This window comes from Cyanistes caeruleus, chromosome 2, assembly GCF_971803275.1.
Source record: "Cyanistes caeruleus chromosome 2, bCyaCae1.hap1.1, whole genome shotgun sequence".
In the NCBI taxonomy this organism is placed as follows: Eukaryota; Metazoa; Chordata; class Aves; order Passeriformes; family Paridae; genus Cyanistes; species Cyanistes caeruleus.
The window spans coordinates 67,686,491-67,713,235 of record NC_141702.1 but is presented as its reverse complement, the minus strand read 5'-3'; the positions used below and the strand labels follow the sequence as shown (position 1 = coordinate 67,713,235).

At 35.3% G+C, this 26,745-nt stretch overlaps 1 protein-coding gene across 6 annotated transcripts in view; it reads left to right on the top strand.

Moving 5' to 3' along the window:
* The window catches only part of FMN2 (formin 2), a 157,730-nt gene that overhangs the window by 24,489 nt on the left and 106,496 nt on the right, over positions 1-26,745 (top strand). For 4 of the 6 annotated variants that reach the window (XM_086877691.1, XM_086877692.1, XM_086877689.1 and 1 more), the window contains exons 4-5: positions 8,582-8,729; positions 12,969-13,030. In XM_086877691.1, coding sequence (XP_086733817.1) covers positions 8,582-8,729; positions 12,969-13,030 — 210 coding nt within the window. Of the gene's footprint in view, positions 1-8,581; positions 8,730-12,968; positions 13,031-25,558; positions 25,592-26,745 lie in introns of all 6 variants that reach the window. The other 2 variants (XM_086877687.1, XM_086877688.1) reach the window with 1 other exon arrangement.

Here is a 26,745-nt window from a genome sequence, read left to right as displayed (position 1 = left end):
TCTTCTGAGTGAATGATATGCAAGACACTAATGCCTTGTGAAAAATACTTCCATTCATAAACCACAGAATCACAGAATTGTTAAGGTTGGCAAAGACCTCTAAGATCATCAAGTCCAACCTTTAGGCCAGCACCACCATATTCACCATTAAAGCATATTCCCAAGTGCCACATCCACATTCCTTTTGAGCACTTCCAGGTATGATGATTCCACCACTTCCCTGGGCAGCCTGTTCAATGCCTGACTACCTTCCAATGAGGAAATCTTACCTAATACCCAAACTAAACCTCCCCTGGTGCAGCTTGAGGCCTTTGTCCCTTGTCTGGTCACTTGATAGCTGTGAGAACTACCTACCTTCCTACATGTGGTGCAACTATAGTCTTAAGCTTTTTAGCATGTTACCTCGTTATATTTTCCTATTAGAGTAAAATAATCATGAAATTGGCATGTCCAAAGTGTACATCTTTGGCAAGAATGTAATAACAGGCAAGTTTTTCCTTCACCTGTTGGAGGATCACAGTTTTTAATAAGTAGGGATCTCATCTGCTTAGCTCCTCTCTTTAAAATCACTGAAGGTGTAAGATAGCTATCTTCAGAGAGCCATCAGTAATGTGTATGAATTATAAATATTTGCATTAGATTTTAAACAGTTCATAACAAGGAAGAAGCTGGCATCTTCCTATCATGTGAGGCAACTTTCTTTAACATTTCAGTGCCAAAAAATTGTGACAACTACTTGGTGTTTGCATTTTATCCAGTAGTTGCAATTTGCACACATGTAGTGTGTGGATGTATAGTCCCTAATTATGTCTTCCTGTTTCAGATTTTCCAGTTCACATTGTATATTTTTAAGCTACAGTCAGTTTTTTCTTTCATAGCAAGTTCCTACTTTTTTTCTGACAAGATTTTCAAGTAATTTTGTTCTGTTTCTGAGCATTAGATTTAAAACACCTAAATTCTGGATGAAAAATTGTGATAGAGGCTTTATTTTATAATTTTGTAAGTGCTTTTGAGAAGAAAATTGAGCATACCTTAGTATCCCTACTGTATTCCTTGTTTGAGGAACTTACTCTCTATTTCACACTGAAGGGTCCAGGAATGACTACTTTTCAAGTGGCACTAACAAAATATGCCATCTTTCATCTTCATTTGCTTGTGGTTTGATTTTGACTTGCCTAAATCTCTACACCTCTTTTCTGTGCTGCTATTTAATGCTCTTACTCTGTTGAGTGCAGCTGTTAATGCCTTCTTGATTTATCAACAGTTTCAGCACATTTTATAATGAAAGGGCTAAATAAAATCTTCTGGATGTTATCTTTTTTTGCTGTGTTCTGATGTGATTTTATACAGAGTCATGTTTGACAGTTTTGGATAGTCACCGCCCCTTGTGCCATTTGTCGTTATGATGCCTGACTAGGCTGTCATCTGTTTCTGAAATAACCCTTCCCCAAGGAAGCAGAGAGACAGCATGAATGGAAAATGCTGCAAAAAAGGCTGTTCTCCTATTATCTCCTGGCCACCTGTGGTGATGCAAATGCTTTCTAAGGAAATAAAGACACTGCTTTCTTTCTGCTGAGTAGTAGCAGATGGTGGGACTTTGCAAGTCGGAAGGAAGAGAAATTAGTCACATGAAGGCTTGACTTAATTTTAACTTATTTGCACTGCTGATATCAGTCTGAAAATTAGTTGGCAAACAGATTGCAGATAGACTCCTTTCTCAGAAGACAGCCAAAATACCAGTGATCAGTTTCCAAAGGACTTTCACAAGTACTGGCATCAGCTAGGAGAACTTCAGTTCTAAACTGCAGCACATCATTGACAACAATGCCTGCAGCATTTTTTCAAGCATACTTCCAACGCTTGGGCATATAATCTGTTAGACTGAATGTAGTCCCATCTCAGAGCAGTGTTTATCAGAGCAGTACTTTTTAGTTCTCAGTTTTTTCATCATATGATGGAGTCAATAGTGAATAAAACTTTAAAAGCAAACAAATGAAAATTGTGGACTAGAGCAGAGAAAACAGATGGTTAATCTGCTGTCTTAATCTTTGTTTGTACTGTAGGTTACCATAGCAGTTCATTTTGGCTAAATCAAAGCCCCCCCATATATTCTCTTCCATTACCCACTCACAATTTGTCTTTTGTGGTGAGAAATTCTGAATATTAAGTGTAGTAAATGCAGAGTTGGTTGATCATTGGGCAGAAGTATTGTTCCTTTGCTATTTCCCTGAGATAATTTCTTAAAAAAAATAATTTGTTTTACAGTTCTTGGCTCAGGCCCTGCAGTCTTCTACTCCTTTTACTCCTTTTTTATTTCTATCTTTTCTTTCTTTCTCCTCTTTCTTTCTTTGCTTCCTTGTAGTGATGCTACTGTATACACTTTCAACTTAGGTGTTTTATGTGTAGGACATTGCTATGTTTTCAGGTTTCTTTTTGCTATGGACATTGCTTGCTTGCGTGTTTTTCTAAAGATCTGCTTCAAGAGCCGTATACTGAATGTTAAGTTTATATTACCTGTTTAAAATTTTTAGTATCATTGTGCATATGGTGAATCTGGTGGTCAGCCTGTCACCTCAAGAGATATTTTATGACTTTCTGTAGGTTAGTTCTCTTTCTTCAGAATGTCAGTCATAAAAAGATGTCTTTTCTCACTTAGAACTGTGAATAAATTAAGAGTTGAATTTGTATATATTGCATATCTTTCAGAGAGAGATTTTATGTTAGAATAAATTGCATTATCAAATTGAATAGAGGTGAAAGTCATTTTCTAAGGAAGCAGTTTGATTCAGGTGATTCAAATTTTTCAGAATCCAAACTTACAGAAATCTGTGTCAGTGTAAATGAAAATAATTCCTAATGAAGAAGCTTCTTATCTCAGCTTACATTTCCTGATGAGTCAATGAGAGGATGGACCCTCAGGTCATGTCAGTAGTAGCTGATAACCTGGTGGTCTTGGGATGAGACCTTCCAAGTGGATGTTCTAGTTGGATATGTAGAAGGGCTGGGTCTTAACCTGTTTTTGAAGGTTTTCTTGAAGGCTAGCCACTGTTCCTTCTTCCAAGTTTACTGTAAGCTCACCAATTTAACCTGTTCAGTTCTATAAAATGTAGAAGTTACTGGGGAGCAGGAAGAGCAAGACAACAACATTGTAACAGAATGAGAGTAGATGCGGAAATCTGAAATTTAGTTTCCCGGTTTCATATCCCTGTGAGAGCTCTAACAGCCGGTCTGTTGGCTCTCTTTGCCTCTCCTGGGATACAGTGTTGAATCCTGAATTTGATGGGATCAAACATGTTTTTTCTCTCTGGTTGAGGGAGGCTGAAGTCATTTCATGGGTAATAAATGCTTCATGATTTTTGACACTTGAAGTGTTTTTAAATTCATTGTTGATGCACATTGGTTCCCTGAAAAGAAAAAATCCCTTTGACTCAAGTAAAATGCTTATGTAACAAATTTAGTTTATGAGGATAAAGTGCTGCTTCGGCTATACCTTACAGTATTATGAAGGACTTGCTGTTTTTCAGCCTTGGAAAGCATCTGTGCTCACCAGTGCAGCCAAAGGTAGCACAAGTTGAGGGCTGTGTTTAATCACTCCTCTGGTTCTGTCAGTGGCAAGACAGAGCTTTGTTACTGAACCTGTCCTCAAAAAGTAAACCACTTTCCCCATTCTTAAAAGTATTGATTTCTTTATTTTAAAAGCTGCTTAAAATAAAGCAGTCTCCTGCTGATAAGAGCATTTTGAGGTAGTCTGGCTCTAGTTTCTCAAACTAAAACCTTGCTTCTACAATTAACTCTTGGTATGCAGTGGAGAACATGCAGTTGACTTTCATTTTAGATGGTGTTTACTTAGTATACTAGAATGATTAACCCTCCTGAATGTAAAAAAAAAAAAAAATTCTTCCATAGACAATTTATTTTCTTGACAATTTCAATTTCTCGAAACAGACTAAATGCCAAGGAATTATATGCAAATGTGGACCAGCTCTTTGGAGCTCTTAGCCTGGAAAACACCTCTGAGACATGGAGTCTGGTCCCTTTTTATCCCAAGTTAACATAAAATGAAACTCCTCTATCACTTTATCTCATTCCATCTTAAATGCAGTTATGCTCTTTCCTCTCCCTGTTCTTCAACTTCTTCCCACTGAAAGAATGCTATCCAGAATGATTTGATGAGTAGGAACCTTCTTGTAACTACTGCTCTGTGTTTACTCCTGGCCCATTTTTACTTGCCTGAGAACATGCCAACACTTCTGTTCTTCCCTTTTCAGGATAGCTTCAAATGTTTATGGTTTTAGTGAAAAAATTTTCAAGTTTACTATTAAAAAAAATGTTCTGCAAAATAGAGCCATATTGCATCAGAGCTCAGCACATCAGGCATGTTAGTGCCAATGCACTCTCATGTAAGAAAGTTTAGAGGTACTGCTGAATTACTTCCTCCCTCTACTGCTACCCAATGCCAGAGAATTGTGCTGCTGTACTGCCTCACCTTTCCCACCTGACTGTGCTTTGATTATTTCCTTGAAAGTTTTCTAAATACCATTGGTCAGACTTTTTTCCCCCTTGAGCCTCACATTGTTAATTCATGCTTTTGCAGCCATTTGGAGCAAATGTGTATACACCAATTGCTATTTCAACTCCATCTCCTGTACCTCTTTTAAGCCCTTCTCACAGTGGCTATTTTTGTTCTTTGAACTGGAAGCAGATAGACAGCTGATTAAAAACTGAAAGGGCATTGAGCAAAAGGTTGTACTACCTGTGTATCTCTAGCAGTGTAGCATACATTCAAGGTTGCATATTGTACTCCTACAGTGAGGGATATACTAACCTGTAATTCAGTCTGTGGCCCAGGGAACAAAACTGGTGTGAAAATTGTGTGAAAAATGTATGACCCCTTTTCTGAAAGGTCCAGGCCCACCAGAATGACTTCTGATGTTTGCTGCAGGTCTAACTCATGGCCCTAGCTTTGGGCTCACCAGACACATGGCACTTGCTAGAGGCCTTTCTTTGAGTAGTTTTCAAAATTCATTTCCATCTTTAAAGACGAGCTGGAAAGAATCTCCAGCTCAAGTAGTGAAGTGAATATTTAATATTTAATTTATTACATAGTTGAAGTGTAACACTGTGGTACCAGAGAATGGAAAGTTGTAACAAAAAGCCATTCTCTGTCTGGGAAGAGAGTGAGTTAAACTACAGACCTGACTCCTTGTGACTCTAAATGCTGCTAGCATCTAAAAGTGGTAAAATGTATATTGATTAGGTAGCATCAGATCCTGCAGGCAGTTTGCCTCGCCCATGTGCAGATGCTCTGCACTTTTAAGAACCAGTGGAAAGTGCTGTGTAAGGATGTGTGGAAACAAGAACTCTTCTTGACATAATGTTTAGTGCACTGGACTCAGACAGCTTGAAGCTTCCAGTGTCTGCCCAGATACGAGTCTGAAAAAATAAGACTGGCATCATTCATTACAAGGATATAAATGTAATTTTTTTACCCTCAAAAGAGATGCTTTAAAGACTAAATAGTGGAGTTTGAGCAAGATGAAGTGGAAATGCCAGATGTATCCAAAACTTGATCACGGTAAGCATATTCACTGACTGTATGCACAATGGTATTTAGTAAAAATTGCCTCTGAAAAGAAAGGTTTAAAGGAGAAAAATTTGAAAGTGGAAATCTAGGTTCATGGATGATTCCTGTGTAATTATTAATACTAAAAAGAAATCTGGATTTTTTTTTAATTTGGGTTTTGTTTATTTTGCTTGAGCTAGACTTCAGCATCACAGAATCGGCTGCATATCTATTTCTTCAAACTGTTCTAATAATCATGCACATTTATGGCATTATCAGATTTGAAAAATGAGAAAAGAGATGGATTAGTATATTAACTGACAAGGAGCTAAAGACAAAGCATAAAGAGGATTAGGTTTTGGACCATAGCTTCAGTGCATAGGAATTAGGACGTTCAAATGATTTGTATCTTTTGAAGGGCATGAAAGTAGAGACAGGGTTAATCTTTTTCCCTTTTAAAGTGTGATTTATGGACTATCAACTTGCCATCCAGAGCTTCAGACTACCTTTCTGTCATGAGGGTTTCTCATATTGGAAAATATGTTTATAAGCTTGCAAGTAATCTGAAAGTAGTTGTTGTTAAATACCTTGTCTATACATTGAAAATGGATATGCTTGCATTGTAGTGCAAGTTCCTTGGAGGCATTTTTGAAAATCTACATTTTTACATCTGTAAATTTCCATTACATGAGGAGTCTATTCTATTGTTTTGCTCTGTATTGAACAGAAAATAAAGAAATCCCCCACACACCCCCAAATGCAATACAGACAAAAAATACTACCTTTCATACTCACAGATAAAGCTCCCATGCTGGGTTAAGAGTTTATCAAGTTGTGTGATGTTTTAATTTATAACTGCTTATATTTTATATGCCATAAATTACATCAGCAAGAACATAGGTACTTCATATTTTCTTACCTTCATAATGTATACCATCTGCACAATAATTCTGAGAGTTTGTTCTGTTTTTTTAAATACATCTTGATTCGTGTAGACTAATCTTATTTGAAGAATGTGTTGCTAAATTATTGTATTATATCTTTCAAGAACTGTCATACTGAAATGTCATGTCCAGGGCCAGTTTAACTGTTTGTCTTCTTCATTTATGCTATGTCAACATTATCTACAGTCAGTTGTCTTTTGTTTTACTGCCCAGTAACCCTACATGTAATCCTATTGAAAGTCATCTGTGCTTAGCCAGTTAACCCTGTGCAGAGCATGTTCTTCCCTGTGCTCCCTGGACTGTAAAAGATGGTAGAGTGGGAAAGAAAAAAAACTTTTCTGGTTTGTCTCTATGACTTTTTCAAGTGTTATTTTCCTCTGTGTTTTTGAGATTTAAATGGTGCAGAAACATGACAAATAGCAAAATCCAGCACATTTTCTTCCCAGAACATGTACAGGTAGGACTCCCTCTTCTTTTTACTCAAACAGTATTGGAAATTGGGCAGAAATTCACATATGTACTCAGAAATACTTATCCTCTAAAATGCTGGAAATAGACAATGGAAAAGAATTAAGTGACTCAAAGGACTGAATTAATCAAGCCTTTTCAGATGTTCAAATAGAGTAGCATATTAATGCTGCTATAATGGACAGGCTTTTCAAGGAGCATCGAGTTCAGGGCTATGTAAAGAACCTGATGTTATTTTTTATTAAGCTTTTTATTGAAACATTTTTTACCTTTATCTGAAGTCAATATACATGTCTGGATTTTGGTCATGTTTTTCCTGCTGGAAAGGTCTAATGAGCTTCCTTTGACCCTGACTGAGACACCCTCTGTAAAACAAAGCTTTATACTTTATTACCAGCATTTGTCTGTTCCAAGTAAGTTGCTCCCAACTGAACATTTTCACTCTTTCAACAATTTATTTTTAGGCAAATAGAAAATTAGTCACATAAAATAGTGATTATCCCAAAAACAAGCAATGTTTTCTTCTTTGTCCTGCATATCTCTTCAAAGTTTATTATCTGTCAAATTTAAAAAAAAAAAAAAAGTTCTAATCTAAAAATGAAATATGTACTAGTTTTTATTCAGGCAATAGAATGAATGAAATCTAATGAAAATCATCTTTGTAAGAAAGTATTACTGTGATCTGACTGTATTTTCATCCTGCGACTTAATTTGTTTTCTAGTTTTGTGCTACAATAATTGCATCTTTCCAGATCATTTACTAGGTTACTTGTGCAATTACTGGGAATGATCTCTATAGAATTTACAGTATTCTAAACGTTTAATCACAAGGTGTTCACGTTGATGCAGACTACCAGTCAAAAGAATAACTACTTGAATTGTGGTCATCTAAAATCTTGCTGTTAGCTTAAAGCATTACTTTGCCCTAGTTTTCATCAGAAACTCTGTGTGTCCTACTTTTAGTCATAGACTCAAACTCAAAGCTATTGAGAAATAAGGATAATATCTGGCTTGAGCCCAGAGGACTGAGAATACCTTTAACTGTTGGTTTTGGGTTTATTTCATTTTATTCCAAATGAAAATCCACCTTTTTATCTTCTTTTCGAAAAATATTAAAATGGAAATTATAAAAATAGGGCTGAAAAGAATGCACATAGCAGTTTAATTTCTGCTGAAATAATTCTGTTCATTTTCTTTGCTTGTGCTTTTGGTGTAAAATGATTATGTATGGTGTGGAGAGAAATATTTCCCTCCAAGCCATAAAACCGGCTGTATGTGACAAAGTGCAGTCATGATGGACAGAATGTGTTACAGCTCTAGGAAAAGAAGTGGCAAAGAGTTCCTTAAAAAAGTGCTGAACTGTATCCTAACATGTTGTTGGGTTGTATAAAGCTGAAATCTGTCATTTCTGTCATTAATGAACATAACTATTTTAATATAGATTTAGCTTAAGTCTTTATCAGACTGAAGAGCATAAAACCAAGTCTGTCATAATATGGGGGATATTGAGTTATTTGTACTGAAAAGAAAAGTTTAGATATTTTGACCTTGTCTTTCTATATGAACTTTTCCACCATTTGTTTTTGTTTTTTTTTTTAAATCACAGCAAGACCAGCTTTATACTTGGGCTGCAGTTAGCCAACCCACACATTCAACAGATTACATTGAAGGAAGCTTTCCAAGGAGAATTCCATCTGCGTGGCCTCCACCCAAACCTCCAGATGAAGAACAAAGGCTCAAAATTTCAGAAGAAGGTACAGTTCTTGGATCTAGAGAAGATAAATGTGTAGGAGAGGGGAAGCTGCTGTGTTTTAGAGTCTGAAATGTAAACTTAGTATCTTAGCTACTAACAAACACCTGGTTTTGAGAATCTTGGATTAGCACCAGAAATAATGTCAGCTAGTATGAATCTAATAAAAAATCACCAAAAATGTATTCTTTTTGTTAGCAACCAAGATCTGTACCTGGAATCTGTTGAGTAATGGATTTTGCCAGGTGCTGTGATCTTTATTCTTTTCCTTTACATACCTTCAAAGCTATGATATAAGTTCTTTTTTCTTAAAAATAAGGAAAACTTCAGAAGCTGACTGGTGCTGTACTGAAAGTTATTAGAGTGGTGTAAGGTATTCCTTTGTAGATTCAGCAGTCCTGTGCTGACAGAGGGGTAGGAAAAGTGTATCTGAAAAAATAAAATGAGGGCTTGCTTAGAAAGTCAGTTTGCCCTAAAATTTGTGAGGTTATACTACCAACTGTTTCTGCAATCTTCTTCATGCTCTTTAAGAGCTTTGTTTACATTGAAAATTAAAACCAAGAAAGAAAAATCCTCCCTTGTAGTTGACAGAGAAATTTAGATGAGGATTTCAAGCCTGTTTTCTATTAGTAGTGTTGATCCGTAAATACCACAGGTTCTTGGAGGCTTTGCTTTTCGTTAGGTAGTGTTCAGCAGCTCTCAATAATGTAGACTGCAGTCATCTCCATACCCTCCATGGAGAGCCACTGGATATTCTCAAATGTTTCATTCCTTTCCATTACTCCTTTTCATTGCTCAGATTTGAAGAGCTAAGTCATTATTTCAGCAGATCTCTTTGTATTGTTTGTAGGCTTTGGGTGGAGTTAATTTCAGATTTGCTTGTCTTGGGGACTTCTCTGCCACTTCCTCTGGAATATAAGCAAAGTATTTCTCACATGCACACCTTTTACCATGGCAACATTTTATTTTTACTGGTATCACTTATTTCGGTGTTCACAGACAAGTGATGCCAACAAAAATGCAATACTGCTGTATTATTCTGTTTATGCTTGCCTTTTACTGAAGGAATGCTATCAGAGACCACGGAATCCAGTTCTGCATCCATCTGACTGATGCAATTCAGAGTGTGGAACTCTGCAGTGCTGGACTCTTGAGCCAGTCCAGTTTTTAACCAAGGATCTCCTGTCTTACCTTGTATTCAATGAAAGTGCTGCCACATATGGTGGTAGAATTCACTGCCATCTACTCTGAGAGTTGTTTCTCAGCTGGGAGACATAGCTAATGGATGTGTGATCACAGTATTTATGAACATACTGTGCACTGGAAAAACAAAAGGGTGAATTTCAAATTAAATTATTTTGAGGTTTTAGCCCAGCAGAGGTTGGTGTAAGTCAAAAAGAGTTTAGTTTCTCTAAAATCTGGAAGAATGTTGATAATGTAAAATATTTTGAAATATAAAGATATACTTAGAAGTGTATTTCTGTCAAAAGGACAATACTAATAATTTTTAAATGTTTTCATTTTGTATGTGATTTTTTTCCATCCTATGTTTTTCTGTCTATTATACCCATTATGTGGATGTAATATGTACAGGACTTGTCTGTTCCTTATCTCAGCTACTGCCCTCTCAAAAAAAATGCAAAAAATTTAAGAAGTAGAGTTAGAAATAAAGTGAAAATTGTGTATTAGGAGTTTTTCTAAGTTTAATATAAGTAACTCTTAAGATGTATTTATTGAAGTTTTGGTGTGATTTTTCAGTGTAGCGAATGGAGGAAAAGAAAAAATTATTCTTTTGAATACAACTCAGGCAGATTAATAATTTCATTTTCTTCAATTGTTCACATGCTTGCTATTTTGGAAGAACATGGAGGTGAGTGACGTGAAACCTGAAGATAAACACCTTCCTCAAAATTTGTAACTAAATTATTTTGTGTTTTTACACATTTGCATTGTGTAGGGGACAAACTTTTAAAACAAGATTTAAATTATTATATGCAGGGTAGCTGTATTTTGTTACATATGTAATTATTGCTCTCTGGGTTAAAGAGATATATTAACATTAGAAACACTAGGTCATAATCAAAAACATGCATTTTAGACAAAAGCAGTTTTTGAGAGGGGAATGCACCAGGATGTTTTTATAGAATCTTTGTTTTTATTATATACATTAGCATTAGAATAATAGTAGGCCTTCAGTCTTTAAGACAACACAAAATTCTGCAAGGTTTAAGGTAATCCATCCTAGATTAGCAAAGTAGTTAATCATCTGTTTAGTATAGTTTGTATTTAATAGTCTTGCTGTAGGCTCTGTATTATGTGGAGCATTGCTGGATGTGTGAAAAGTGCTATTAGAGTGGTTGGGAGTTTTTGGGGTTTTGGAGCAGTGGGTTTGGTCATGTTGATTCTTGTTTGAGGATTTTTTTAGGTTAGTTATTAATTTTAAAAAAGACAATTATAAATACCTAATATGAATTTGGGTTTAAGCCAGCAACTTATGTTAAAAACATTTTCCATTTCTGGATTCAGTTAAGGTTTAAGACCAATGTGCATGGCACTAATTTTCTGTTTGAATACCCAAATCTCTTCCTGCCTCTTCTTGTGGCATTTCACTCTACCATTATCACATCTCAGCACATTGCCTGAATCTAAACTCAACAGGGTATTTGAAATTCAATTATTTGAATTCTTTGCTGATGATACTGTTCTACTTAACATATAGGAAAGGGCAAGTAAGCAGTGGCAGTAGAGCCCAGTCATCCCATCTCCCATGTGGCTGTTTAACCACTTGTGAAGACATTCAAAGATTATGCAATTTATGCAAAATGAAACATTCTCAGCCCACTACATACCAGTGTGAGTTTACAGCTGAAATCTAAGTCTCTTAAAAATAAAAAGAAGACAAAAAAAAGCCAAAAAAAAAAAAAAAGTTTGATTTGGTTTAAAGGAAAGGTTTCATTTCTCATACAGCACTTTTTTCCTTTCCTGAACCTTTTTTTTCTAACTGTGCTGGTAGTGTTTGGGTTGTTTTTTGGTTTTTTTTTCATTTTGCTTAAAAAAAATGCTTGGTTTGCTGGGAATAGATTGTATTTGCCAAATTTCATCTAATTAACCTTAAAGTTAACTGCTCAGATCACCCTGCCTTCAGCTTATATTTAGAATCCTTTTTAAAATAATAATATTTCTGAGGTAAAAATAAGCTAGACAATTCTGTCAAATTGTTAAATATTGACCAATACTTAGGAGAGGTCTGTTCCTATTTTCTTAGGTACTTTTATGCAAGGAAAGTGTGCTAATTTGCACGGCAGAAAACACTAAGCATTATGGGTGCATGTCTAATACTAGAAAATCAGCATAGAATAAATCTGTTGTGAGCAAAGATCAGATAGATCAAATTGAGAGAACATTTCTCTCAAACACAGAGAAATCTAAACTCTCAACCACAGAGTTATTTCTTGTTAGGTGAAGCTTATCCACATACAGGTAAAAAAGTTGTGGATTGTTCATATTCAAGCCTCGTGACATAACTCACACTTGGAATGAACCTGCTTCCTTGTATGTCTTGCTTCCCAACAGCTGGGATTGTCAGAAAGCTGTGAGGAGGCCAGATGTCTAGGAATTATGAGTCCAGAGCCTCTGGTTCACAGCTGCTTCACTCTTTCTGCAAATGGTCAAGAGATTTCCCTGTTGAATAGTGGTACCTTTAAACATATGGCAAGGATGCTACACATATAGTCTCTGGGCAGGTGTAAGGAAAATACTTCTGTTTTTGTTACATGTAAATAACTGGGCTATGATCAGTAAACAGGCATCATTAGCAGTAGCTCCTAAACTGATTAAAGATCTTCGCGCTGTTTTGTTGCTTGCTGGTTTGTTTTCCTTTTCTGGTTATTTCCTGTTGGGAAAGGAAACTGAGACACAGTGTGGTTCTTTAAGGTCAGAAAAGTAATCTGGTTTTAAAATAAGAAAAGGATCTGGTTTTGTAGTGTCATATGTTTTGCTCTATTTTTAAGATCTGTATTACTACCTATGTTATTGTGGAGTTTTCAAATTTCTATGGTAGTGGAAGAAAGGAAAACATAGTTGGCAAGAGTCAACCATTTTAAGGACAGGTAATGGTTGGGATAATTTGGAAATTGGGACAGTTTTTAACTTGACGGTCCTTTCATGAATTTCTTAATGTGTATTTCAAAAGATCAGTCAATTATTTTTTGTTTTAAAATCTGTATCTTCTTTTCAAATTCAGAGTTGAAATCTACAGTCCCGGAAACAGAGAAGCAATACGCAGGCGGTGTTCAGCGAGAACAGGTAAGATTCTAACAGAAATGTTTTATCATTTTTTTAAAAAGGGCAGAAAGCAGTACTTCTTTTCTGACATTTTTGAAATAGTTTTGTGTACTAAACGTTCTGTATGAAAAAGTTCCAAAGTGAGGGTATTTTTTAAGCTCTATAGTGTACTATGTATAGTACTAGGTATAAGGATTGAGGGTTCCTGCCTAAGGTGATTCTTACAAAATGTTATTATCCACTCAGAAGTAATGGCTCTAGTAAGGAAACTCAAATGGCTTTACTAAGGAATAGTTATAAAAGGTCTTATAATAATAGCTAATCTACAAAAGTTTATGTAAGTAATAGTGGCAGGGATTTCTTTCTTACTCTTCCCAAGCTCATAGCAGAGGTACTATATGCACAGGTTTAAAGGGTCATGCTAGACTTAAAAAGGAGCTAATGTAATACTGGGACAGTGGAGAGAATCTGGGTTCAACTTGTGCCACAGAAACACAGACTATCTTGGTTTTTTGGCATGTCACCATACATGCTGTATTTGTCACTAAAGGTGGTGCATTTTAATGGGGCTGAGGAATTTCAGATTCTGTTTTCTCAACAGACTTATCTTACTTGTAATCAACACTATTCAGTTTTTCAGGAAGTCATTAGAAGGAAGGCTAAATTCTGAAATCTTGGTTTGAAACAAGCAGTGACCAAAAACTTTTGGAACCTCTTTTCTTCCTCCTCTGTTTCCCAGCTTGTTTCCCTCATTTCCGCCTTTGGATTTGTTTTGAGTTTTTTTTTTATGGGGTGTTTTTTGTTTCTTTTGGTTTGCTGAGTGTTTTGTTCTGGGTTTTAAGCTTTTTTTGTTTTGTTTTTGGTATCTGCAGGGCTTTTTGTGTTAGTGACAAGACAATTCAAGCATCGCTGTATCAAGCAGTGTTTGCGAAAATGGTCAGTGATTCGCTTTTCAGGGAAAAATAAGGAACGTGTAGTTAAATACATACTACTGGTCATTAGACTTGCAAATTCAATTTGGGCTTGATCATGTATTTTGTGAGCCATGACTGGGGAGAGTATGTGTATTAACTTTATGGCTTGTCTTGCCAAACAACTTCTAGCTGGTTTCCTAAACTTCATAATATGGAACATTTTAAAACTGGAGCTCATTAATTAAAATAATATTTAAAAATATTTTTTCACTGCAGTATTACAAGTTTAACCTAAAATATATTTTTCTCATGCTATTCTTATATTCCAGTCATCCAGGTTTCACTAGCAATGGTTTCTAGTATATATTGTGGAAAAGCACATTTTTCTTAGATTTATGTAAAGTTATTGCATGTAAGGAGCATATTTAATCAGTCTCTAGTATTATAATTCATTGCAAGAAATGACCTCTATAAATGTTTTTTTATTGAAAAATGTAATTACTTTAAGTAGGTTTATGTATACGTAGTTATTTTACCTATTAAAAAAAAAGTATTATGAGAATTACTATGAGAATGAAGTTTAATCAGGAGCTCTGGAGCACTGCCTGATTGCTTGAATGGCAATTACTAATAGCTGGGAGCTTTACTTTTAGGACTAGCCTGATATGTTGTCCAATAACTGAATTCCATTTGCTAGTGTTTAGGAGATCCCCATCCCTCTCACTCCGTGATGATCTCTTATGACAGTAACCTGAACTTCCATTCTATACTATTATTCATCAATGACCTTCAGTGCCAACAGGATCACCTCACTTGCAGAAAGTCATCTCAAGTTTTTGCTGTTTTATGTCATCATCATTATTCTGGTTTTATTTTTTTACACTTCTACAGAGTGAAGTTTTTTGGGGTTTTTTTGAGGAACAGTATGTGGATAAAATGTTGTCGTATGTTTAAATTAAGTCCCCAGCAGTCCAGCATATTCTTATCCCTCAGTGTTTAACTATATCAGTCTATAAAAACATTTTGAAAGTAGAACAGCCATCATGGTTGTAGGTAAATCCTTTACTGCAGTCAGATCATTCTTGGTCTTATTTATACTTTTTTTTTTAAGTGATGAACATGCTTGTATTACAGATATGCCCTCTTTTGTTGTCTAGTTTTAATTTCTGTAAAAAGGAAACATTGGTTGAATTTAGCCTAGTAGGTTATTTCTCTCTTTTTCTTTAAATGCATAAATAAAAGAGAGCTCTTGTTTAAAATTTGGATTCATCAGCTGAATCTTATCACAGACTTCTTCCCTCTCCTTTCTCTGGGAAAAGACATTCCCACATACTACAAATATAATTGAAGATTATTGGCCAGAACACAGTTGTAACATGATGTGCTGATAAATTATCTCAGTTACGATAAACAACTGTTAATCGTAACTTAAAATAATAACTAAATAAAATAACTGAAATAATCAGAATCATTTTAAATTAAAGGCACAAGTAGTACAGCCTGGATTCTATATTTTCTTCTCACTTGAAGGGGCTTCTTTATATATATATATCCTCTCCATTTGGTTATCTTTGTAATACTAGATATGTGTGAGGTATTTTACATGCATGTTTTACAGAATAATTTACAAAAACAATTTCTGAAACTTTTTGAAGTGTTTTATTGAGTTCAAAATATCAATTTTTTTCAGAATTACAGCTAAAAAAAAATGAGGATATGGGGATGTGCTTGCTTTTTAGTACAGGAATTGTTAAGCAGTGGAAAAATAAGAAAAAATTGGCAGCCATTTCAAGTCCTGGTTTTGAAATGCCAAATAGCAAGGATGTCTGCTTAGTCTTCCCAGTACGAACAGAGAAAGTTTTGTTAGGCTTAACTCCTTTAGTGAAAGAAGAAGAGAAAAATGGGGTGCCCTAATTTAGGAACTCCAGCTACAAACCTGATCTTTAAATTTGACAGCAGTACTTTGTGCAAGAGCCAATTTCTGTTCTGTTTGTACCCCTGATCTTTTGCACTGTCCTTGCAATTTTCCTTACATTTAACTCGCTTTTCAGAGTAGCTTGATTTTGTTAACACAGTAGGTACAAATAGATCCTCAGAAAAAAAGATGAAGGGGAAAAAAAAGAATCCTTTAATTGTAAAATGAGTACATGTAAACTAGGCTTGGTTAGTAGTGAGACATCACAGACCAGAAACCTAAAATTGTTTGAAAGGCACTTAAAAGCATTATTTCATACACCATATTATAAAATTATTTTAAATTTCTATTTTTGATCATTTGTGATGAGAGTCTGTTCTGTGGACCACACAATTTTAAAAACAAAGTTCTTATTATATTTATTTAATTGTCAACATCTAGATATAATGAATACATCATGCCTGGTCCCTGTAATCCCACCTCAAGAGAGGAGGTTTTGCCAGACTGTTGCAGTCTCTAGCAGTTTGGTTATAAGATAGTTTACACTGACTATTTATGCTGTATTTACATCAGAAAAGCTTGTCATCAAAAAATTCTTATGCTCACAACGTCTTAGTTTGGTTTGGTTCACCACATTTTACCCAACAAATAAATCCTCAACCAAAATTATATGCCTCTTTTGCAATTCCAAGTACTTCCACTGGTACTAAAACCAGACAAAATTTTGGCAGTTCTGAGGTGCTGAAAACGGGTTTCTACTGCATAATCTATTGGTGCATTTTCCAGCAGTATCATAGGGGAACAGTGCTAATCTTAAAAAACTGCATTGCAAGACAGGTTTTGCCACCTTGAAGATACTTTCTGCTTTATAAAACCAGATTCATGGAGTGTATGTTTAGAATATTCCTAACCACTCCACTTTACTGGCAGCTCCTCTCTCAGCTGGAACCTTTCTTCTTAGACTAGTTTTTGACTATGACTTATTATAATTTCTTAGGGCAGTAGCTTAGTGATATTAGAAATGTTCCAATTTTGACACCTAGTAATACAAGAAAAAAGGTTCTGAAATCCTTTAAGATAAATACATAATCGGTCTGTTTAGAAACCATAGAACATTGGCGGGACTGGAATTTACTTTTCATTATTATAAAATGTCACTGCTAGAATTTGTCTCAGAAACATGCATGCTGCCCAAAGCTCTCTTAAGAGAAATTTCAGAGATTATTCTTTGTAGATAAGATAAAGACAGTAGATGAAAGATTAGTCTAAAATGGTGAAATACAAAAAATAATTTTCAAAAAGGGGAGATGTTATGAACCTGCATTAGACTGTTGTGACACTTGTAGTCTGGTATAAAACTTGTTTTATTTTTGTTTTATGTGGTTTTAATCAGCACATAGACCAACTGTAGGCAAGAATAGTGAACCACAGGCTTCCACAAGAACTTGAGGAAAACTGGGGACTCTTCCCCTCTTGGCTCACAAACAGTTCTGTGACAGTGGCACTTTTAACACTGCCTGATTTTGCATGTTCTTTCTTGAGATAATTATTAAGGAAAAAAACCTGTGAAGAAGTGCTGTTCCCCTTCAATCCTTTTGCTATTTGACAGGTTGCGTTTTGTAAGGGGGAAGAGACGGCTTGAGGAAGCAGTGAACAGTTACTGTAAAACAATTCCTTTCCTACAAAGATAGGACAACCAGAGTCCTAGATTTCAGCACAGAAAAATAAGTTATATAGTTGGGTAAAAAAAAAAAAAGAAAACCAAAAAACTGTATGACATATTCAAAAGGATCTACTATATGCAGTTATCTCATTGAGGAAATAAAGGATTAAGAGAGAAGCAAATGTTTTTGGATGCTTCCATATGAATCAAATGATAGTGAATAGAATTGTATATCTTCTTTTAAGAACTGTACCAATGTAAACTTTCTGCAAAACCATGTCAGCATACCCAAATTTTAGAAAACAAAAATTTAAGAAAATTCAGAAGTATGTATCTGGGTTTTTTTATCTTGCAAAAATAAGCCTAGATTTTTAATATGTGATATGGAGGAACTTACATTCTAATTGTAGGTCCAATGTTAGAATTGCAATATCTTAGCTTTAAGCAGATGAATTTCAGGAAGCATATGCAGATAGATAGTGTTTTCTTGTTAGCATTCAGAGTATATGATGTTTTATCAGAAACATACAGAAAAGAAACCAAGTTTGTAGGAAATGAGGAGCTACAAACCCGGCAGGTGACTTTACTGCCAGGGTCATAGGAACTGCTGAAATGCAGAGCGTTTTGCTCAGGCAGTAAAGGAGAATTTAACTTTGTGGAAATCCAGGACTTGTTAGGTACAAGTCAAGTATTTTATGTTCATGAAACATAATTTTTATGCAAAAGTTTTATTGATAGAATTCTTAGATTCTTAATGTTCGAAGTTATTTTTCAGTTCAAACATGCTGCCATTTTCAGGTTTATTTTTTTGATTTGTTCTCAGAAAGTCTTACAAGCACAAATAGATGTTTTATTTCCTAAAGCTGTAGCAGATAAATTAACTAAACTTCTTGAAATACGAAGTGATATTCTCTGAGACATTAACATAGCTTAAGCAGAGACTGTCTGTTTATTCTGCGCTGTGTCCTACACGGCTAGTAGCCGCTTTGTAATTAAATACTGTCATCTGATGCTGTTGGAGTTTCTTAGGCTATGAAAGAAGGATGAGAAGACAAATAGAAATATTAGAAACGAATGTTAGAAGTACTATATTTAAGAGAATCTGAAGGACCACCTGAAGAAGTCTGCCCAGTTCCCCACTAGATGGCAGTTCAGTATTTTTGACCGGCCCCTCAAGTCACTCCCGGGCGGTCCTGCAGACACCCTACAGCGGGAATTTAATCATTTATTTCTTTTTTTTTTGGTCCCAGTCAAAGGAGTGGCTTTCTTCTAATTAATAAGTTAGCCTGTAGAACATACATACACTTGCTCTCTTAAATCTAACCAAGATTTAGCAACCTGAGCATCTCTCCAAGCAGATCTCTACCCTCCCTCAAAACACTAAATATTTAGAAAGCATTGTTCAGTCACTGTTTAGTTGTTTGTTTGTCAAACCAGTGAAAGGAAAACATTTGCTTTGGTCTACCAACCTTCTGGATGACTGCCTTCGAAGTGATAATTAAAAAAATTATCAATGAATTATCATCATTTAAATAGAGAGATCAATATTCTGTGAAGATGAAATTTGTTTCTTCATTATGAACCCATTTTCTATTTAGTTATGATGAGGCAGAAGTTTAACAAAACAAAATGGAAAAAATTGCATTGGACATAATTAATTCACTTATATATAGAGTATATATCTACAGACTAAATGGAAATACAGGAGTGTAGAATGTCATGCCTGTGTGGTAGAAAAATGTAAGCAGTTAATTCTCAGAACAAACATTAGTATTTTGTATTATATCCAGACTTCACAATACTTGGATTGACTTCTGTTATTTTGCTTGAAGGCAATGTTTGCCTCTTTAAAAGAAACAATACATTTTATTACTTTCAGTGGAGTTACAATAACACATTTTTGAACTCTTCCTCCTAGTCATGGTGAGACTAAAATTTGTTTTTTCTAATCTGTGTTCTGAATGTTAATATCAGGATTAAGTTTTACTTCTGTGCTCATTTTAGTTTCAAAGGTTCTTTATTCTGTTTTTCCACTTTTATTGAGACAGCCATATATCATAGATCTGAAACACATAAAAATCATAGCACGGTTCAGGGTTGAGTGGACATTAGGAGGTCATGATGTACAAACCCTTTTCCACTGACACCCTCCTCTAAGCAAGGTCAGCTTAGATGTTTGGTGGGTTTTCTCAGGACTTTGCTCATCTCTGAGTATGGGTATGAGGTAATTGTAATTTGTATTTCCTGCTTTGCCCAGTCAGTGGTAAAATGGTAAGTGTGCTCTGTTTCTGATGCATTGTTTTGATTACAGCTAAAAGAGATGAAAATGCGTGCTCTAAAAACCTGTATTTCCTGTGAGTTACTCCTAATTCAAGTCCTTTTAGACATTGATTAAAACTCTCAAGAAACTGTGAGTCCAGTTCTTGTGATTAATCTCATTTCACTGTTTCTTCATCACAGACTTTTATGCAAATGTATATTAATGACAACAACGGTAGTAATAATACAGATTTTGCATACTCTAATCATAATGGGCATTCTCTTTTTTCCATTTTGGCTATGCTTTATACTTAGACAAAGACAGGGGTTTGTGTCTTTTTAGGTACAAATTGGTGGAAATGTAACACCAGCCTTAGGTTTTGGGCAATAATTTATGGGGGAAAAGGAGAACGAAAGTAAAACTGAGAAATTGATTTATTTTAACAAGAATTATTTGGCAAAACTTTAAATCCTTGGCTATAATGTGAGAGACTTTCACTTCTTGAGAAAGGAGAACTATGGGATAGGGATGGAATATATATGGGACTGTATAGAAAGAATTATTACTTTTCTATCTGTGTTTGATTCTAAGCATTAATATATTTCTTCTCTTGCCTTTTACAGTGAGTTTCTTATAAAATAATAGCAGAGTATGGTAACTTCCCTTAGGGAACAGTGAATGGAAATGCCTGATATCTATATGCGTGTTGAGAATTCTGTTTAAATTGTTTACTCTCTTCTCTTCTGACTGCTCATTGGTTTTACTCATGAAAATAAGTAAATTGAGGTAGTGCTCATGCCATCTATGTATTCCTGGTTAGAGCAAAATTCATGAGCTGTGTGCATGAATTGCTAAAATGCAATTTTTTTTTTCATAAATTCTCTAAATCAGAAATCCTATTTCAGATGAAAATCTGTAAACTCCTTTTATACCAAAATATGATTTGTACTGTAAGTTCCACTATTTACACATGAAATTTCTCTCATCTTTTGGAGAGCAGTGAAAACAGAGATTTTGTTTGTTCAGTGGTAATTTCCCATACTTGGATTATGTAGAATATTTCTGGTATTATAGCATTCACTTTTCAAGCTTTTTTAAAAATAATTCCACAGAATTATTGAAATTGAGGAGAATAGATGCAGAAACACAGGAAAGCAGTTTGAAAAAGTGTATATGTGTAAATCTGTGTGTGTATATACATATCAGTATGTGAAAAGAAATCTTCTTGTGACATTCCTAGCAGGACATTTCATTTAGCAAGTGGACTTAACCTATTTGAGAGACCTCCTCCACTCAAAAGAGAGAACTGTTTCAAGTTCTTTTTATATTTCTCTTGGCATTAAATATCAGGTGCTACCTTTTAGTGGTGTAGATCCTGAGATTTTCCACAGGACCCTCTGTGTAGAAGGGAGATAAGAAATGCTTTTCCTAGTAAAAATAAATATCCATTTAACTTAGAAATACCTTAAATAATTTAAAAACAAAAAAAAAATAAATAAAAATCATATACTGCCAAGCCTGAATGAAAACTAAAAAGTAAGGCTGAGAATCATTTCTACTTTTTGGATACAAGACACAGTAACTGGTTTATCTTCTTCTTACATTTAGATCAAAAGTTACCATTACATTTTCCATCTTAAGTTGATATAAATAAAAGCAGTGAAATCACTTTTTTTTCTTCTCTGTATTTTGAATATCTGTTTTTCTTTGTATTTATTCTTTAGAGAACAAGCCCAAAACTATTCATAAAAACTAACTCACATATTCCAGAATGTGTAATTGCCTTTTGATTATTCAACTTTTTCTAAATATACAAATGTTTTCTTTTTTTCTAATGTCCATAATACCAGAAAGATTTTTAGTGAACTTCTCAATACCTAAAGCTCATTTTTGATTACTTGATTACTTGACTGTTTTTAAGGTTCTTTCACTCAAAGTGATACAGCTTTGTTTTTAATGTAGCTTTCACACTTTTAATGAGTTAAAGAAGGTGAGAGACTTTCAGGCCCCTGCCCTCAGCATGCTCATGGATACATTTGTGAAGGCTCTCATTCCATTGCTCCAGATCTTTTCTGTTGTAAGAAGTAGGATGATTCATATCTACAAAGATTTATTCTGGATATTTTTTGCTGCTTACTCTCTGTTGGAATCCTAAGACAAAAGCAACATGTGAGCCTCCCATTCTGTGGTCTGGCTGAACTCTTGGATAAAAAGGCCAAGTACTGTGTAAGAAGTATCATACTCTGGACAGTTGCTTATCAGGATGTGGCAAATTTCATCTGGAAAATCATTACCTTTCTTTGATCTTCCCTACTACACACTAAAGGCATTCCAAGCCCTTCAAATGTAAAGTATTAACGTTCACATTTTGGCTTATAGAATCTATATTGTTATTTCTACCATAAAAGCTTACAATTGTTGCCTACAAAGAGCACAAAAATAAGAATAGAATTAGTTTGCACAGTGACTGCTTTCCAGGTTGCTGGTCAGTTTCAAGTGGAATTGAAAATCAGGGAAATGACTGGTGTGAAAAGGTTTTAACACCTTTCTCTAATATGTCAATGCAGTAATGTTGAAGGTATGCCAGATTTTCTATTTCAGCGGAGAGATGAATTGTTGCCTTGGCCTGGATACACAGGAAAACTAACCAAACACTTTAGTATCATAGTTGAAATACTTTAGAACAAACACAGGTGACAGAAGAAAGGAAGCAATTCATCATGTGTTAGGCATTTCAGTAAGCAATCTAATACTGAGGAGAAAATAAATCCAGACAGTTTTTATCCCAACTTTTAAGGAAATCCGTGACTTTTAAGGTACCTGTTGGTCATGGACTGCTGACATAAGTGTCTAGGTTCTAGCTATCTTCATCTGCACTAGAAGTCTCTTTGCAATCCACAGCACAATAAATAAGACACCAGAAACAGGTAACATAAAGTTATATTAAAATTAATCAAGTTCAACTTTTTTTTCAATATCCAGTCTTATTTACATACCTTTTATTTACACTGGATGAGTGATAGAACAGTTAAATGAACTTCTGAGATACGCTATGATTAAGCTATAATATAATATAATTAAGCTATGTGGAAAGGTAAACCCTTTTTGAAGTCTTATTTATTGCTGTATTGTTGCATGCCTCTCTAAGAATGAAATTTCATCTAGTCCAGGACAGAAACCTTCGAGATTTGAGAGGGACTTCTTGATTGTTTTTTCAGCCTGTCCTGTGCTAGTCAGGACATTGCTCATTGCACATGGAACATGCACAGCCTGTTTGAGGACAGGGGACTGTTCTATAGCCACACACTTCTGAGCGTATTTTTTTCCTGCTCACTCTTTCATACTCAAGCCACCAGGATAAAGCAAGGGTTAAGCTTCCACAAGTGTTATTTGGGAAGGTTTAAAGTAATACTCTGTAATACTACAGTAATTAAACTTGACTCCTGTGCATCTCCTAGGGTGGTCAGGAGTTCTGTGAGATTTTATTTTACCTTGTCTTGTCTGTAGTCTACGAAAATTCTTTTGAGGTTTCCATTGTAGTAAAACTTGGGGATAACCTCAGGTTATTTTCCAACAAAGTTAACAGTTACACTTTCAAGAGAGAAAGTGCTTTCAATCTTTGATGTATCTCAAGTTGATTATTTATTAAAACGGGTACTGTAAAGAACTGAGATCTTATCCTCAGAAATATGCTTAGCTCAGGGATAAGGAATTCAAACTGTTCAGGAACAGAAACTTCAAGAAACTCAGCTCTTTTTTCCTCTGACTTTCAGCTTTCCAAGTCAGCATTTGCAAAGCATTCATCTTTCTTCAAAGGTTTATGTTCCCTGTTGATTCTGTGTTTGTTTATTTGAACTATCTGAATTTCAGTAATTATTGATCTCTGCATGTAACGGTTTGGGTTTTTTTGTCACACCTGATGGGTTATTACAAAACCACTAGGTCTCTTTAGGACAGGAAGAGCTACCTAGTCCATTGCCAGCAAAGTGCAGACTGGTGTAACCCATCTGTTGCCATGTGTCATGGAGTGGGAGAGTAGATGACACTTAGCAAATAAGTTTTACGACTTCAGGCAGGGCAATGCACTACACTGTTTTTGTTTCAGGGCTTGCTTGTTTGCTGCTATGCTGGGGAGCTCTGCATCGTTTCCTTGTGGTTGTAGGAAGAAAAATGGACTATTGTGAAAACGTGTACTGCTTGTTCCCGTATGTGCGATTTCAGAATAGTAAAAGCAGCTCTCAGAAAGATTTAATTGGGTAGTCTGAGGAAGAAACTAGTATCCAAAACTAATTCTACTTCAGCAATTCTCCCTGATGCTATTGGCAAGTTTGCTGACCTTTGACTCAACTTCTACTGCTATAAAAATAAAATGCTGCAATGGGCCTTGACATTAAGTGAAATGTGAGAATTAATTAGATGGATGCTATTTTGTTTGAATGCAAATCAAGTCTCCAGCAGTACTTCTCATTTTCCAATTACTGTAGCACTAAAAATGCCTGTTAAATGTTGTGTCTCCTTTTCTTAAGGTTGATCTGCAGTTGCAAGAAGTAGCTTTGAGAATGAGACAGCTTTAAAGAGAGAAACCTGAATAGAGATCACATTTCTCTGACTGAATTAAATTCTTACTGTGGCTCTACTTTGTGCCATTCGGTGAGCGTGCGCGTTCAAAAATTCACTTCGCGTAGAAAAGAGGCATTTATTAACAGAGCAGTTGGAAAGAGCATCCTTCCAAGTTCCTGTGCACTGCTAGTACCACCAAGTGCTCCCAGGAACACTTTTACTAGAAGACCTGAGGGGATCTGTTTTGCCATCTTAATCCTTTTTAACGACTGTATGCTTCTATTTCCTGTGTGCTCTTGCAACTAGGTAGCGGCACAGACTCTGATTCATCAATTGTGATGTAGAGAAACTTGTAAGTCAAGTTTTTTGGAAAAGAAAAAAAGAAATTGAAGCAAATATAATCCTATAATTTAAATATAAATTCCATCCAGAGAGGAAATTTCATGACACTAAGTGACAAATTGCTGAAAGTTACCAAATTGCTGATGCGACTTTTTGACTTGTAATAGTATAAGGTATTAACTTCTAAAACTAAACTGTAATGTGTCTTTATTTTTCAAATATGTCAAAATTGCCAGTAAGAACTGTCATTATGTTTATTTTAAAAAAAGATACATTATGGCTGTTCATAAAGCATATAAGTGAATGAAAGCTGAGATAGATACAGACAAATATATTATACAGACCCACATACATGTATTTCTACATATACATATAGACTAGGGATATCTTTTACAGATGTGGGGTTTTTTCTTTAGTTTAGTTACAGAAGTGTCCCTAGGTTTCAGTCACTCATCTGAGAAGCTAGGTTGTCAACTCTGTAGCAGGAGGTAGCTGCAATCTGATCTTTTACATGTTTGAAGACCCTGGATGTGCTCTGTCTATATAGATCAGCTTCATGCTGGACACCTGAAATGCACATGTGGAAAACATGACAAGATTGGAATGAATTGTATGTAATGTACATGTGCAGATCCAGGTGTACAATCCTTAGCCAGTAAAGCAAATATTACCAGATCCGTGTACAAACAATCCTAGCAGTGCAACCCAAAGAGATCAGTCCCAGACTGAGCATCCAACTCGTTGCACATGGAACATGTACAGCCTGTTTGAGAAATGCCGTGCACTGTTCTATAGCCACACACCTCTGAAATGTTTTTTCCTGCTCACTCTTTCATACTCAAGCCACCAGGATAAAGCAAGGGTTAAGCTTCCACCTTTCTTTCTTTCTTTACAGAAAGAAGACTGTTCCACAGTACCTGGGTCCTGGGTAAGAACTCTAGGCAAGACAGAGTTTCCTCATATCTCTTTTAAACCCCATAGGTTTCTGCTGTGGAATTGTGCCCTGGATTGAAAATGAAACTTCTTTTCATTATGTGTGGGTTTTTTAATCTCAGTCTTATGGTCCTTGTCAACAGCTTTTGACCATCTTTTACATGTATGAAAAATTAAGTAGTCTCTTGCTTATTCTCTGAGGAAATTGTAGTATTTTCATTTCTGATTGGATTTATATAGTTTTGATTTCCTTCTTTGTTGAGGACAGATGAAACATTCTATGACTTAGGTTTGTTTGATAAGCCCTTTCAGATCTAGAGGGTGACTTTAAGATAGAACAAAGGCAAAAATCCAATTAAACTGCTCTGAGGGTATCTTAAAAGTCTAAATGAAAAATACCCCTGTCTAAAATAATTACTGAAACACATAAATACTGGGGCTGTGTTTTGTTTTGCTTTTGGTTTCCTTGTTTTTTAGACCAAATAAATTTAAGTACATCATATCCTCTGGATAAATATCTCCTCATTCACATCAAAGTCTTGTTTGTTCATACTAGTGCTGTTTCTATGAAAACCTGGATATGTTGGTGATTGTTAGGTATAACATGATAGGAAATCACCAGCTTGTTTGAAATGCCATATCTTGAGGACAGCAGAAACACTGCTTCTTAGGTCATGGCTAAACAGCCCCTTTAATTCATCAGTGCATTTTAATTTCTTGTCTGAATTGCTAATTCATATCACTGGATTGCTTATTTTAAAAAAACTTGAAAAACTAGTTCTTCTCTTGAAAGAAATTTCCTTATCTGCAGGGTAAATTGCCTTGTAGAACAGTGAGTTCTAGGTTTTTCCTGCAGCGAACATTGAATTACAGTATTCGAGAACTACTTCTTTGTCTTGTTAAAAGTTGAAACTAATCTCCTGAGTAAAAGAGTGTTTAAAACAGTGAACTGTTTCAAGATCAGCCATTTTTAAGGCAAATCTCTTCAGAGCCATTGAATGTTGTGCTTAATCCTGTTGGATGCAGTTTGTTTATGGCAGAAATGAATTTACTGTATCTCTTATAAAACCTTTGTGGAGTGTTCTTACAGTTTAAAATGGGAGCTGAGGAGAATTACCGTCTGGGGAAACTGGATTTGGTCTCAGCTGA